The 15,698-nt window shown below is 39.2% G+C and overlaps 1 protein-coding gene across 1 annotated transcript; it reads left to right on the forward strand.

Annotated features, from left to right (window-relative positions):
• The first annotated feature begins 520 nt into the window (after window positions 1-520).
• LOC115219700 (THO complex subunit 3-like) lies at window positions 521-9,725 on the forward strand. The gene is made up of 6 exons (XM_029789876.2): window positions 521-746; window positions 3,738-3,894; window positions 5,136-5,340; window positions 5,868-6,029; window positions 7,684-7,784; window positions 8,498-9,725. The coding sequence occupies exons 1-6, from the start codon at window positions 570-572 to the stop codon at window positions 8,653-8,655; spliced, it is 960 nt and encodes a 319-aa protein (XP_029645736.2). The 5' UTR covers window positions 521-569; the 3' UTR covers window positions 8,656-9,725.
• Window positions 9,726-15,698: the final 5,973 nt, after the last annotated feature.

The following is a 15,698-nucleotide window of genomic DNA, read 5'->3' on the forward strand; positions in this document are numbered from 1 at the left end:
ATTACAATTTTAGTGATGGGAACAAAATCATAAAACCACAAACTTTAAATTAGAATAAAAATGCCAGGGGAGACTACTCTGAAATTTAATTAAAATTGATTTAATAATAAAATGCAGAGGTGGAAGGGTTCGTCTAATGATTGGCTGTTCGGTGATTACTGAGTTTCAGCACTATAATCTGTCACTGTAACAAATTGAAACTCGAGTCAACAAAAGAACCTCTTAGTAATAGCAATGGAATCTTCAATTCACAAACAAGTGCTTTTTTTAAAATAAAGGTGGCAACGGATAAATGTAGTCTTACATTGTTGAATGATAAAGAAGAAGGCCATGGTTGAAGCGCCTTTATCATTGCTCACAAGGTGCTAAAGTAACAACAACATAAATAAAACATCTAATACAATGAAACGAAATGAAATCGAATTTGTAAATTAAAAAAACATTTCTGCTATCGTTCTGGTTTAAGAGTATGTGGTGGGGGTGCTTATACACTGGCTATTATGTAGAACATGGTTTAGTGTAAGATCCAACCGGCTTCGACGTTGAACGTTGTTAGCCTCGTTCTCAAAATGGCGGCTTACATTGAAAACCTTCAAGATGTGTTTAAGAACTGCGACAAAATTAAAGACATTTTGGCTCATTCTGCCAAAGTTCACTCCGTGGCCTGGAGTTGTGATGGTCGGAAGTTAGCGTCGGGATCATTTGATAAGACTGTTAGTATATTCAGCTTGGACAGAGATCGTTTGGTAAGTTAGAACCGGCTTTGAATAATACGAATCGTTCCTCCATCGTCACATGTCGGATCCGCTTTCAGGTTTGGGAAGTTTATTCGAAAAATTGAAGTAATTTGAGGCAATACAAATAATTATTTCACTGAAAATTGTTTATATTAGATATTCCAACAAAAGTCCTTGAAATGTTTCTTAATTCTTGCTAATTTAAACAATTATTTTTCCCAATCGCAAACAACATTTCTAAAGCCGCCTTTTCACATGCAAAACTATTAACATTTATTTCTGGTTAACCTAAAACATAAAACCGTTTATTTTCAGTGAAATAGAATGGTAACATATCATAGTTAAAGCTTTGTCATAAATATAAACAGCATAAGTGTATAAGTCTTTAAGTAGGAATCGAACCGGCAGACGAGTCAATTCGCCGCATGTTTATTTCTTTCCAGATTCTCATTTTCTCAATATTAAACAATAACAGAGGATATCCAGGGAAACTTTGTCAGCGACCAAATTGTAATTGGTGCCACGAAATTTTTGACACCAAATAATAAATGTCTAAGTGAAGTTAACCGTCTTTGCGCATCGTTTTGCGTGTCTGTGTCGCTTTCCATTCCGTGTTTTAGTTTCAAGCGACGGTCGTGAGTTCGAATCGCTTGTCCGACAAGCTTATCTTCGGAACAATATTCAGGTTTCTTAATTATGTGTGAAGGCTCTGACAAAGATATTTCTTAGATGCGTGTTATTGTTAATTTAATGAATGATTTTGAGTCCTGTAATGTGTGGCACCGAATAATAATGATTCGAAATAGAAATAGTAGCAGTAGTAATAGTAGTCGTTTTGGTAAATTTTTGTTCTTAGGCACAAGGCCAGTAATTTGTTGATGTGGGACACCACTGCTCGACTTGTTTTTCATTGACTCCCGACAAGATGAGAGGCAAAGTCGACCTCGGTGGAGTTTGAACTCAAAATATAAAGACAGACGAATCGTTAACATACCGGACCAAAATGCTTAGCAGCATTTCGTCTGTCTAATAATTTGGTTCTGGACACTTCGTGCAAATCTTTTTGGTTGATACAAATTTAATTCGGTGGACCGTGTCATTAGCTTAATTGCAATTAAAAATTATGGAACGTTAGAGACAACATAAAGCGACTATTTTAACTGGTTTTAGACTCAGTATTAGAAATTTCGAAGATAATGTATAAAACATCCACAAACACACACATACGTGTGTTTGTCTATAAAACCGGTACTACTTGAGAACAGTGGTCCCGGTGCGCGCACTCGCGTAGTCGCGCATCCGCGCTAGCTAGTCGTGACTAGTCGATCCTACGACTACCTAGCAAAGTAAATAAAACACAAAATAAATAATTTTTTAAACAAAATAACACAAAAACACAAAGTAAGGATCGACTTGTCATGACTAGCTTGCGCGGATGTGTGAGTACGCGAGTGCGCGCACCAGCACCACTGTTCTCAAGTAGTACTTATAAAACGTGGATAAACCTCGCCAGGCGTTTATTGAAGGGAAATAACTCGTGGAGGCTCTTATTAACAATGTAACAGAATTTCCTCATTACACTGCGGCCACGCTGGGGCAGCACCAGCATAAATGGTTTTAGTCAAACAGATCAACCCCAGTTCTTACTTTTTTAAAAATCTGTTACTTATTCTATAACTCTCTTCTGTCGAACCGCTAAGTTACGGGGGTAAAGACAAAGCAACACCAGTAGTCAAGTGGCAGGGTGGGGACAGACGCCCCCCCCCGCCACACACATAATGGGCTTCCACACAGTTTCGTCTCTGAAATTTACTCACTGGGCTTTAGTCGGTCTGGAACCTACCCAAGGTGTTGCCCAGTAGGACTGAACCTGAAAAAAACATGGTTGTAAAACGAGCTTCTTAACCACACACCCACGTATGTATGTGTATGTGTGTTCGTATCTGTATGTGATTATCATCATCATCATACGTCTGTTTTCCATGCTGGCATGGGTCGGACAGTTTGACAGGAGCTGGCAAACTGAAGTGCGGCACCAGTTCTCAATTCTCTCTTTTGGCATGGATGCCTTTCCTAATGCCAACCAGTTCACAGAGTATACTAGGTGCTTTCTAAGTGGCACCAACGCAGGTGCTTTTTACATGGCATACTGTATTATATTATATATATATATCATCATCATCGTTTAACGTCCGCTTTCCATGTTAGCATGGGTTGGACGGTTTGACTGAGGTCCAGTCAGGCGGTACTGGCAACGACCTCACTCGAATCTTTTTACACATGCCAACGGCACAGGTGCCAATAAGGCAATGCTGGCAACGATCCTGCTCGAATGGTGCCTCTACATGCCACCGGCATGGAGCCAGTTAGCTGCTCTGGCAATGATCATGCTCAGATGGTGCTCTTAATACTCTACTAGCACAGGGCACAAGTGCCAGTAAGGCGAAGCTGGTAATGATCACACTCGAATGGTGCCTTTTATATCGTTATCATCATCATTTAATGTCTGTTGTCCATGCTGGCATGGGTTGGATGGTTTGACCAGGGCTGGTAAGGAGGAAGGCTGCACCAGACTCCAGTCTGATTTGGCAACCTCTCTGAGAGTGTAATGTGTGCTTCTATGCATACACATGCATTCACACATATAGTAAGTCTCCTACACTGATTTAATTTATGAATCTCACTCAGAAGGCATTGATCCGCCTGGTCCACATTGCAAACAACATTTTCTGAAGGTGCCACGAGTTGGACAGAATATGTTGAGGTAGATTTTTTATAGCTGGATGTCCTTCCTCTTTCCAGCCTTCACCCTTTTCCAAGTAAGGTTATATTTCCCCATGACCAGACATGTTTTCGTGGAAGATAGGAAATGAACAACATATGTGGCAGGGATGCTCTTTTACAGCTATCATGTGATTCCAAAGCAGGGAAACAGTAACCTTATATATCTGTATGTGCATGTTCACAAACACAGTAAATTTTCTGTTATATTTATTTTAGAATAAAGACTTCACGTTCCGTGGCCATGGAGACAGCGTTGATCAGTTGTGTTGGCATCCAAGTAATCCAGACCATCTCGTTACAGCCAGTGGGGATAAAACCGTTCGCATCTGGGATGCTCGTATCAATAAATCTGTTGCCACCGTCAACACCAGAGGTAGGTTCATAAACATATCCCATCCATCAAATGCAGCATGACTTATTTTATATCTGTCTGGTTTAGAAGTTCACTTTGCAACCGTGTGATTTCGGGTTCAATCTTTCTGCATAGCATTCTGGAGTAAGCATCTTCTATTAAAGCTTTTTTGGCTTGACCAAGCTGAGTAAACGCTAAAGGAAGCCTGATGCACACACACACACACACACACACACATGTGCATATGTCTGTGTCTTTCCATTGAAACTATTTGACAGTGGTGGTGGTGTTTATCCTGCACAACCAACAAGTGCAGCAGCCCAGTGGTTTTGTCATGTGAAGATGTGGAACGGAGTTGTTTACCTGTTAGGCTTAGGGCATCTGGCTGTAGAATACTGCTTCAATAAATCTAATAGAAACCATGCTGATATAACAATAATAATGATGATGATAATGACTTAGCTTTAAAATGTTTGATTTTGATTTAAAAGTTTCTTAGTCAACTTTCATATTTACATCAAAGTCTCAGCTGTTAAATTTGTCATTATGCTGGCATGGGTCAGGCAGATTTTCTGCAGCTGGATGCTCTTCCTCTCACCAACCTTTACCTGTTTCAAAACAAGGGGAATATTTCCCATGGCCAAATGTTCTTCATGGATGACTGGAAACAAACAGCATCGCATGTATGATGCTGATGCTTGTTTGCATGGATGCACACAAGCACAGCCACACACATGTGTGCACATATATGTTGGGCTTCTTTTAGTTTCCATCTACCAAATCCACTCACAGCGCTTTGGCCAGTTCAGGGCTATAGTAGTAGGCATTTGCTCAAGGTGCCAAGCAGTGGGACTGAACCCAAAACCACATGGTTGGGAAGCAAGCTTGTTTATCACACAGCCACACCTACACCTAAATAAAAAAAAAGTAAGATACAGTGGAACCTTGGTTCACGAATCTAGTTTGTTCTTGAAGGCTGTTTGCAAACAAAAACTAGGAAATTCAAGAGAATGCATAGTGAGTTCAAGCAGGGATGTGCACTGAGTAGAAGCTTGACAGCAACTGACTTTCTCCTGCTGATACTCCCAGTTTGTTGTGAACCACTGTTACCTGCCTGCATGTTCATTATTGAATAAACTGTTCATCACCTGAGATGTTTTACGTTTGAAAAATTGTTCATAGGAGTCGTTTGCCAACTAAGGTTTCTTGTGTTGTTTTCAATATTGCAGCAGATTATTTAGATGATAACAAATATGTTTCAGGTGAGAATATAAACATCTGCTGGTCACCAGATGGCAGCACTATCGCCGTCGGAAACAAAGAGGATCTCGTCACATTTATCGATGCCCGTACACACCGCTCTCGAGCTGAAGAGCAATTCAAGTTTGAAGTGAATGAAATCTCGTGGAACAATGAAGGAGATTTATTCTTCTTAACCAGTGGTCAAGGAAGCATCCACATTCTCAGGTAATCATTGTTATTCTTTAAATATCTGCCCTGGTAGTTTTAAAGATGGAAGTTACAGGTGACTTGGTCAATAGGCTGTTGTTGTTTAGCTACAGTTCATCTTTTGACCATTTTTCAAAGGTGTTCCCACCATGACCATCTTGTCTTTTTACATAATAGACTACCTTGTCCAGTGTGTATTTCCAGTCTTCAGGATACTATGGTATAATTTGCGAAAATTTGGAGTTAAGAAAATTCAATAAACTTCAGAAATCGAAATTATAGGAAATTTCTTAGAACCTTAAATTTATAAAAATATTTCCTGACGTTCAAGCTTTTTAATATTGCTTTCTTTTAGTAGTTTTAGCAATTGTTACATACCTAATGAATAAGCAGCTTTCTCTGTTTTAGTATAGATGTGGTGTAAACAATATCAAAAGCTCAGAATGTTACCGTTCCATGCTTGTGTAGAAAAGAGATGTTATTAAAAATCAAAATATTTTCAATTTCTTTATATGTGATGAATTGTTTTTCTTTTACTTTTTCAGCTATCCTGATTTAAAATTGCAGTATGTCTTAAACGCCCACCCAGCTAATTGTATTTGCATTGAGTTTGACCCCACGGGATCATATTTTGCTACTGGAAGTGCAGACGCTTTGGTTAGTCTTTGGGACGTTGACCAGTTAGTGTGTGTCCGAACATTTGCTAGGTGAGTGTCTATAAAAACCAACTTTAACTAATGTATTGTTGTTCCCTCCACTCGGGGCTATACAGATTAAGGTTTTCAAAGTGTTATTCATCATCATTTTAACGTCCAGTTTTCCATGTTTGCAAGGATATTGGAGTTTGTTGTGGCAGATTTTCTACAGCCAGACACTCTTTCTGTTACCTTGCATCCAGCCATGGAAATCCTGCCTCAACAAATTCTATTTGACCCATGCCAGCATGGAAAAGTGGACATTGATCAATGATAATGATGTATTAATGAATTTTATGAATTTACTCAACTTGTCTGAACATACATTTCCAAGGTTTAACTGAAGGTGATTCTGATAACATAGTAAAAGATCGAGAATTATCTTCTGTAAAATATTGGATTATGTTTGCTTAATGGAATAATGATAATAACAATAATACAAATAATTACTAATTAATTCAGTAATGTAGTTGGACAATTATTGTTCTTAATTGTAGTTTTGAAATTAGATATTTCATAATTTAGAGTCATTGCAATGACATTAAAATGGTAAAATTGTCAACGAATTAGCATGAAATGAAATTCATTTTTTTGTTTCTAAGTTTTTATTTTTATAAGTAAAATTTCAAATTGAGTTTGTATTTCAAGGCACCAGTGCTAGTACCATATAAAAAGCACTGGTGCTGGGGTCACATGAAAAGCTCCCAGTACACCCTATAAAGTGGTCGGCATTAAGAAAGTCATCCACCTGTAGAAACCATACCAAAAAAAAAAAACAATTGGAGCCTGGTATGACCCCCAACCATACCAGCTCCTGTCAAACTGTCCAGTCCATGCCAGCATGGAAAACGGACATTAAATGATGATGATATCATGATATTCAGTTTTTTTTACTTTCCACCACCAATGCTGTGGTGGTGGTGGTGGTTGTAGTAGTGACAGTTGTCATTGTAATCTACTTCGGCATTGATCACTTCAGTCTTTTCACCGTATGGGGTGGGGGACTATGGATGTAATGGGTGCTACCTGGTCTCCTTTTCTAGTTATCGTTTCCTTCTTTTCCTAGAATATTTCTTTCAACAAAGCAGACCAAATCCCCTTTCATTCCTTTCTTGTCTATGTTACACTTTTGTTTTTTTCTTTCTTTAAATGGTTTTTGTCCATTAACGAGGGAAAGGCTGTACCCATGGCTAACCCTTAAACTTTTGCCACATCAATTCACTTGATGTTCTATTGTTGATCCCTGACATTTATTTTACATGTGAAAGCATGTGGCTAAACGGTTCGGGTAGTCAGCTCAAGATGGTAAGGTCATGAGTTCAGTACCTGGCAGGGTGTTAGGCCCTTGAGCAAGAGATATATTGACTCAGTTGGCAAAAATGAGTTGTACTTGCAATTAAAAGGACCAGCCTTGCCACATGCTGTGTCCCACTGAATCTCCCTGGGAACTAATGTTATGAGTCTGCATTTCTGTGGAGTACTCAGCCACTTGCATGTTAATTTCATGAGCTGGCTTTTCTGTTGATTGGATCAACTGGAACCTTCATCATTGTAACTGATGGAATGCCAGTTTTTTTGCTTTTGTTACATAAATTCTCTTATTGCTGACATGGAACTAACCATCATTTCTTTTGTTTTGCTTTTTTTTCTTTCTCTTTTATCAAAGACTTGACTGGCCTGTACGGACTCTGAGTTTTAGCTATGATGGTAAAATGTTAGCAACAGCTTCTGAAGACTTGGTTATTGATATTGCTGAAGTTGAAACCGGTAAGTAACCTTATCTCACATTACCTCTTTACATTACTGGAATGAAAACTAGTCATAGAATCGGCTCACTAACCATTTGTCAAACAGTCTAGTTCTTTTGAGACCAATCTACCTGAAGCTGCCCCTAGTTCTATGATATAAAGCTTTTGTTTCAAAGTGGCCTAAATTATCACTTTCAATCAAATTTCTATGTTAATTTATGGTTCAAACATCAACTTAATAAATGAAAAAATTATTTTCTTAAATTCTTTGTTATTTTCAAAATTAATTGAAACAAAAGCAGCATATTTCAAAAGACGTATGGGTCAAAATACCTTTATCTTGCTTATGAACGAATCTCTGCATTGTTGTTCTTGTTGCTAGAAATAGCAGTCAAATATGCCATTGATCACATTTCAAGATCTTAAATGAAAACGGTTACAATGGATAACGTAGTCCCCTAATGTACAAAAAGACAAGATGGTCATGGTCGGTAGGCCTCCATTGATCAGAACTAGATGACCTAGGATTGAACACTAACAATTTGCAATAATTAACAGTTTAATTTTGAACATGTGTCACATCCCTGTTGATTCCTTGCTAAGACGATCATCTCTCTGCCACATCTCTCATTGGTTTAGTACATTTATTAGCAAGCTTCCCAACCATACCTACACCTCTAAATAATAATTAATTATTAAATATTCATGTCTTTATTTTTTTTTCTTTTGTAGGTCAAAAAGTAACTGAAATTCCTTGTGAAACACCAACCTTTACAGTTGCATGGCACCCCAAACGGTATCTGTTAGCATTTGCTTGTGATGACAAACACGACAGAGGAGATCGAGATTCAGGCATGGTTAAAGTTTTTGGATTTCCAAATGATTCTTGATTAATTTCTTGGAGTTATCTTTAATCCAGAGTTTAAAGACATTTTCTTCAGTGAACATTCATCATTATTTTAATTTAAATGCTTTCATTATGAAATTGTCCATTTTCAGGCAATGTGTTTACTGTGTCATGCAGCAACACAGGTTGCAAAACAAATAACATTGTTCCCATCAGAGAATAATTCATTCAATTCTTAAATATTTATTTTAAAACAGAAGCAGTATTAGTTTAAAATAGCAACCTGTGTGTCTTACATAATGCATATACATCACAGAAAGCTTAGTTAACTGCATTATTTGTCTTGAGATAGCATTTCTTGCAGACATACATTGTTTTGCTATCTTGAGATGAATACTGCAGTTAATTAAGCTTTCGCTGATGTATCTGCATTGAGTATCATACACAGATTGCTATTATTTTTAAATATTAATATTGCAATCAAATTGTTAAAATCTGTTTGATCCATGTAAGTATATTCTTTGTGACCTCAATTCATAAAGGATAGGCTGTGTATACAAAGAAATTTTTAATTTTCAAGCCATATCATGAAAGTGCACAATGGGAAAAGCATTTAATAATCAAAAACAAAAAATGAAAAAAATGATTCGAACATAGCTTTATGCAGTAAAGGTTACCAGGGAATACCAGTAACTGAATCAAAAAACTCATCCAGTTTACTTGTGTTGAGAGCATAAAGGTCTCCGAGATGCATGGAAGGCTGTCGTTTTGTATTGCAGTATGTCAGATGGTCTGGGCATAGAGAAATGGCTATGAAATGGCTGATGATGATTGTGAAGAAAAATCTTTGTTAAATCACATCAAAATATACATTAGTATGTTTGATAAAGGAGACTGATCTAGTAATATCTTGATTAATACTACCACCACATGGGCCATGAGTGTCTTTAGTAGAGACTCTGGCCAGGTTTTTGATGTGAGAATAACTTCTTTTCCTCTCACCAGACTCTCAGTCCCTATAAATGGTCATGAAAGCCACCTGTCCTTGTCTGATGATGCCTTAACAATAAATTTAAAAAAAAAACTTCTCAAATGAAACCATTTCCAAGATGATCCACTTATTCCTGTTGTTCCTATGTATTTGTGAATGGGAGTACAGAATCATTATGTTAGGTCCTCTTTTTAAGGTGTATTGTTGCTGAAGGGTCGAACTGCTATTTGCCAAACAATAACAGGCTTTAGAATTGTGAGAATCTGATTTGTGTTGTGTGGTTCAGATAAGAAACACGTCTCTGTCAAGATACAACTCAGGTCTGTTTCTTGATGTCTCTCTCTAGGTCTTGCGATATCTTTGCATTGGAGGAGAAAATTACTATATTTGAGTTTACTGTCTTTGCTCAACACAACACTGTACTTGTAGTAAAATATGAATTTAACACCAAATTGGGGTCACTAACTTTAATTTGACAGAGTTGGAGGTTAGTTACAACATAACCTATACAACAGTATTTGGGGTCCGTCCATAATGGAATATAGTTGGGACATAATCTAATCTTATTTTTGTTATAAATAACAATGGCTTACTGGTGCTGGACTGCTAAACATGTCAAGGGTTCAAATTTTGGTAGTCTTAAAGTTGTGATCCTTTGCAAGTTACATAACTCTGCACAAGAAATAAAAAGAAACTTTGAGAAAACAGTTTCCATTCTTTTATGGTTTGTAGTGGCATCCACTTGTAAAAAGAAAAAAAAAAGAAAAAATTTTATAATAAAAAGAGAAGATAAAATTAAATTATCTCACTGTTAATCATCATTATTGTCATCATTTAACGTCTGTTTTCCCTGCTGGCATGAGTTGAATGGCTTGACAGGGGCTGGAGAGCTGCCTGGGCTCCAGCTGTCTGTTTTGGCATGGTTTCTATGGCTGCATGCCCTATTAGGAATGGCATCCAGCTGTGAGAAAAATATTTGGATGTAAAAAACTAAAAATTTCAGAGAATCCCAAATGGCCAAGTTCATAGGATGCTGGGGTTAATTAAGTGAACGGCTGCTGGCTTGTATGTTGCCATCTACACTATAAGAAGAGGTAGCCAAACATAATGTTCTTTGTGGGACAAACCCATTGTAGTTCAGGCTTCTGTCACTAGAAGCTGCTTGATGTGACCCTCAGCCATCTGTCTGCCAACTGGCATTGTCGTGTGAAGTTGTACTGCCATGTGATGCGTCCTTGTTTTCTCTCTTGTTCGTTGATTTTGGTGTTGGCTGAAACGAAGGAACAATATGCTTCCATGAAATTCTGTTTTCTGCTGGGGAAAATGGTGGCTGATGCTGTTGCCATGATCAAAACACAAGTTTAGGAATGGTCACTTGTTACTTGGAGATCAACCTTGTTTAGGGTGACCGTTGACCTCACAAACAAATGAAAACATCATGAAAATTCATGAACTGGTCTTGGAGGACCATTGCCAAACAATTGACGGTGTGTCTTGGAGCTCCTCCCAACAAATTTTGAGTGAGGAATTACAAATGAGAAGAGTTGCGGCAAAATGTGTGCCTTAATTGCTCACGGAAGATCAAAAGCAGTCACAACTGAATGCTTGTCATGAACTGAAAGAACAGTTGGAAGTTGAGCTGAACATTCTTTGAAGGTTGTCACTGGTGACAAAAGCTGGTGCTATGGTTACAACCCAAAAACGAAGCAGCAGTCAAGTCAGTGGAAGCATTCAATGCCCTCAGAAAAAGCACGTCAAGTGAAGTACAATGTCAAGACGATGCTGATTTGTTTCATGAATGTGAAAGGAATTGTCCACACAGTATTTGTTCTTCCTAATCAAATTGTTAACCAGACATTTTACTTGGAAGTTCTGAAACATTTGTGAGACGCAGTGAGACGAAAACATCCCAATCTGTGGCAAAAAGTGGAGACAGGTGGTTTCATCTGACAATGCACCTGCACACACTGCCTTGAGTGTGAGGCAGTTTCTGACCGAAAATGGCATGGCCCTGTATACCTGCTCTCTCAATTCACCTGATCTTGCTCCCTGCAACTTTTTTTGTTCCCTTGAATGGAAAAAGTCCTTAAAGGAAAACGTTTTGTACATGTGGAAGATGTGAAGAAAGAAAAAAAACGATGGAGGCGTCAAAAGGCATCACTTTACAAGAGTTCCAGGACTGCTTCCAGCAGTGGAAAACCAATGCCTTGTGGACCAATGCTTTGCTTCAAATGGAGAATACTTTGAAGGCGATAAAAATGTAAACATGTAAAGTTAAGTGAATAGAATAAAATTGCAAAATTCTGGTTTCTTTGGGGTACCCCCACCTCGTATAGCAACCGGTTATATGTGAGGGAGAGCCTGTGGCCCAGTAATTACTGTTGTGATTGCAAGATCATGGTTTCAATTCTTGGACCAGGCAGTGAGTTGTGTTCTTGTGCAAAACATTTAATTTCATGTTGCTCTGCAATCACTTTGATGTCTGACATATGGCACACTGTGCCTCTGTAGAGGTAATGACGATTTGATGGAGGGAGTGAAATGTGTACAACACAAACATTTGATCACTATAAACAAATCATCTGTGTGGCTGTTTGGCAAGAAATTGTGGAATTGTCTTTCTCGGACCTGAGAAACTACCAGGAAGATATGGCCAGATATATTGCTCTAGAATATCATCATCGCTTAACGTCCACTTTCCATGCTAGCATGGGTTGGACAGTTCGACTGGGGTCTGGAAAGCCAGGAGGCTGCACCAGGTTCCAGTCTGATCTGGCAGTGTTTCTACAGCTGGATGCCCTTCCTAACACCAACCACTCCATGACTGCAGTGGGTGCTTTTTACATGCCACCGGCACAGGGATCACTACAATTTCCATTTGATTTTGATGTACTTGACTCAATAGGTCTCCTCAAGCACGACATGCCGCCCTACAATCCAAGGAATTTTTGAGTGGGCTGGTTATGCGACACTGGTGTGGGTTACAGCTGTGAACTCACTTTATTTGCCGGGTTTTCTCAGTCACAGCATATCTCCAGAGGTCTCGGTCTTTAGTCATTGCCTCTGTGAGGCCCAACGATCGAAGGTCATGCTTCACCACCTCATCCCATGTCTTCCTGAGTCTCTCTCTACTCCGGATTCCTTCCACTCTTTGGGAGTGGCACTTCTTCACACAGATCTCCTCATCCATCTGTAGTACATGACCATATCAACGTAAACATCTCTTGCATGCCACATCTGATGCTTCTTATGTCCAACATTTTTCTCAGGGTGCTTACAGTCTGTTGTGTGTGCACACTGACATTACACATCCAGCTGTTCATGCTAGCTTCATTTCTTTCAAGCCTATGCATGTCTTCAGCAGTCACGCCCCATGTTTCACTGCCGTGAAACATGGCAGTTGAGCGAGAGGCCCTTTGTCACCAGTAGGGGTAGGAGCTTTCTGAACTTTGCCCAGTCTATTCTTATTCTAGTGGTAACACTCTTTGAGCATCCACCCCCACTACAGACTTGGTCACCCAGGTAGTGGAAGCTATCAACTACTTCTAGTTTCTCCCCGTGGCATGTAATGGAATCTGTTTTCTGAGTATCTGTGGTGTTTTTCACCCCTGTGCATCTGCTGCACATGAAAGCTATCTTCCCAGTTAAACTTCCTTTGATGTTGCTGCACCTCTTATGTGTCCATAGCTTACAAATATGAACAAGTATTCAATGCTTCTCCTTCTCCTAATAATAGGTTATAGATCTTTCCATTCATGTTCTTTTTTTTTTTTTTATTCCACAGATCCATAATTAATTACCCCCATATCTCTACTTCTCTGTAGCTCTGAAAATCTTTTACATCCATACACTCATTCCTCTCTGTCTCCACCCATACTCTTCTCTACATATATGTAAAAACTTCACTTTTGAAATCCATTATTGTCCCCAGTTCTAGAGGAACAGTTTGGAAAAAATAAATGGGTGGCAAGCTGGCAGAATCGATAGGATGCTGGGTGAAATGCTTAGTGGTGTTTCGTCCGTCTTCATGTTCTGAGTTCAAATTCTGCCAAGGTTGACTTTGCCTTTCAGGGTTCATAAAATAAGTACCAGTTGAGTACTAAGGGTCAATCTAATTGACTAGACCCTTTCCTTCAAAGCCAATTGTAGAGAGAATTATAATTATGGTCACCATACTAACAAGGTATGGCCTGTTGGAGCTCCATGATTTTTGAGTCTTTTCCATCATTTTGGTCTGTTGGGGTTCCATTCAGTCGTATTTTCTTATAACTTTATTGTTAATGTTTCCTTGATTGCGGTGGTAATATTTTGTCTTTGAAACATTCCTGGAATGGGGGTGGTTACATAGATAGTTATTTTTAATTACCTGGAAAAACAAAGATTTCAAAAATGTCGGAACAAGATATAATAGTAATAATAATAATGATACTAGCCGACAATGGAGAGCATTTGAATTGTTTCCATTCCAAGGAGAGCTTTGACAATGGAAGAAAATGTCAGTGTTGATCCAGCTTCCTTTCCTCCCTTTTCCTCCAGGCTCAACGGAACCGGGATTCGGATGGAATTTTCAGATACTGGTTACCCTTGAAGGAGTCATTCACATTCCTAATTTTGTTTTGTTTTGGGGAATGTGAGCAAATGCCATTGGTAACAAAGGATAGAAAGCCCCAAAATGTTTTGTATGTAGAAATGTGAATCAGTTGAAAGCTTTCTGTCCTCGGGGTGGAGAAAAGCAAACCACCAACTCTGGCCAAATATAAAAGAAGCCTTTCCTCACTTTCCTCATACACACATCATCATTGTTTAACGTCCATTTTCCATGCTAGCATGGGTTGGACGGTTTGACCAGGGTCTGGGAAGCCAGGAGGCTGCACCAGGCTCCAGTCTGATCCGGCAGTGTTTCTATAGCTGGATGCCCTTCCTAACTCCGCGAGTGTAGTGGGTGCTTTTTATGTGCCACCGGTACAGGGGCCATAGGAGGCTGACAAACGACCACGATCGGTTGGTGCTTTTACGTGTCACCTACATGGACGCCAGTCAGGTGGTGCTGGCAACTGCCACGTTCGGATGGTGCTTTTAACGTGTCACCGGCACGGGTATCTTAACTAATGCAGAAACCATGATACACCTCCCTCTTTTCTTCTCTAACTCTCTAACTACATGAAATCTTTGTAAAAGGCCTTTGTTGGGGAGAAGAGAGAGAATCAGACAGAAACATAACAGAGGCCACCCCAAATGGAAGGGGATGAGGCCTGAGGGAAAGAGATAGAAAACCTGCCACCATTTCAGTCAGCAGCAGCATCAATACTATCATCATAACAGCTAAATCGATTCATAGAAACTCCTTCACAAGAAATCATCAAAATGAAAACCCAAAAGCCAGCAACTCAGACACAAAGCTTCTTTATCAACATCATTCTTGTTCAGAAGAGCAACATCAATTTGTTTGAGGAGGGGGTAATCATTAACAAGAATATTCTGACAAATGTGGAAAGATTTGCCAAACTCCTGCAAATACCCCCAAAGCAGACTGATTCAGAGACTTTGACAAAAAGAAAGATACCCCCCCCCCTCAGCCACAAGACAGAGGTTTTAGTAAATAACCCAATGAAAGTATTCTAGAGAATCTTAGTCAAAAAGAAGGCTGGACGAACAGGCAATCTTGAAGATCAGGGTGAATAACCTCTTGAATCGCTACACTTAGAGAAGGCTGTGTAAATGTTTGAGGCCTGGGTTTAGTTTGAAAGCAAGGTCACTTGCTCAGTAGACTCAGGTTGCTTGATATAGATGTGGCATATAACTTCTGTTGGTTCACTGTAAAATAGTATCTTGGTGAGTTGTGAGTCAGGTATTCAAACAAGGTAGCCTGTCTTGCTGGCCTATGCTCTTCTCAATAATGTGTAAATGCTTGGCAGGTCAGCTCTGGAGAGAACCTCCGTGCCTGGGACCTTGTCTTGCTGGGTGATTTTCAAGAGCTTTTGCAGGCATCACATGTGGGAGCAGTTTAGCTATTTGGTGTGGAGTTAGAAATTACCTCGTTTTCAGCTCTACAACAATGTCCAGCAAACTGGACTCTTCTACCTTTCACATATATT

Source organism: Octopus sinensis, linkage group LG15 (assembly GCF_006345805.1).
Source record: "Octopus sinensis linkage group LG15, ASM634580v1, whole genome shotgun sequence".
In the NCBI taxonomy this organism is placed as follows: Eukaryota; Metazoa; Mollusca; class Cephalopoda; order Octopoda; family Octopodidae; genus Octopus; species Octopus sinensis.

Bases quoted from the DNA above. Each gene is read 5' to 3' on its own strand.
- LOC115219700 (XM_029789876.2), top strand. From the start codon at position 570: ATGGCGGCTTACATTGAAAACCTTCAAGATGTGTTTAAGAACTGCGAC. The intron at 6,030-7,683 runs GTGAGTGTCTAT...CTTTTATCAAAG, and splicing joins TGTGTCCGAACATTTGCTAG to ACTTGACTGGCCTGTACGGA. The intron at 7,785-8,497 runs GTAAGTAACCTT...TTTCTTTTGTAG, and splicing joins TATTGCTGAAGTTGAAACCG to GTCAAAAAGTAACTGAAATT.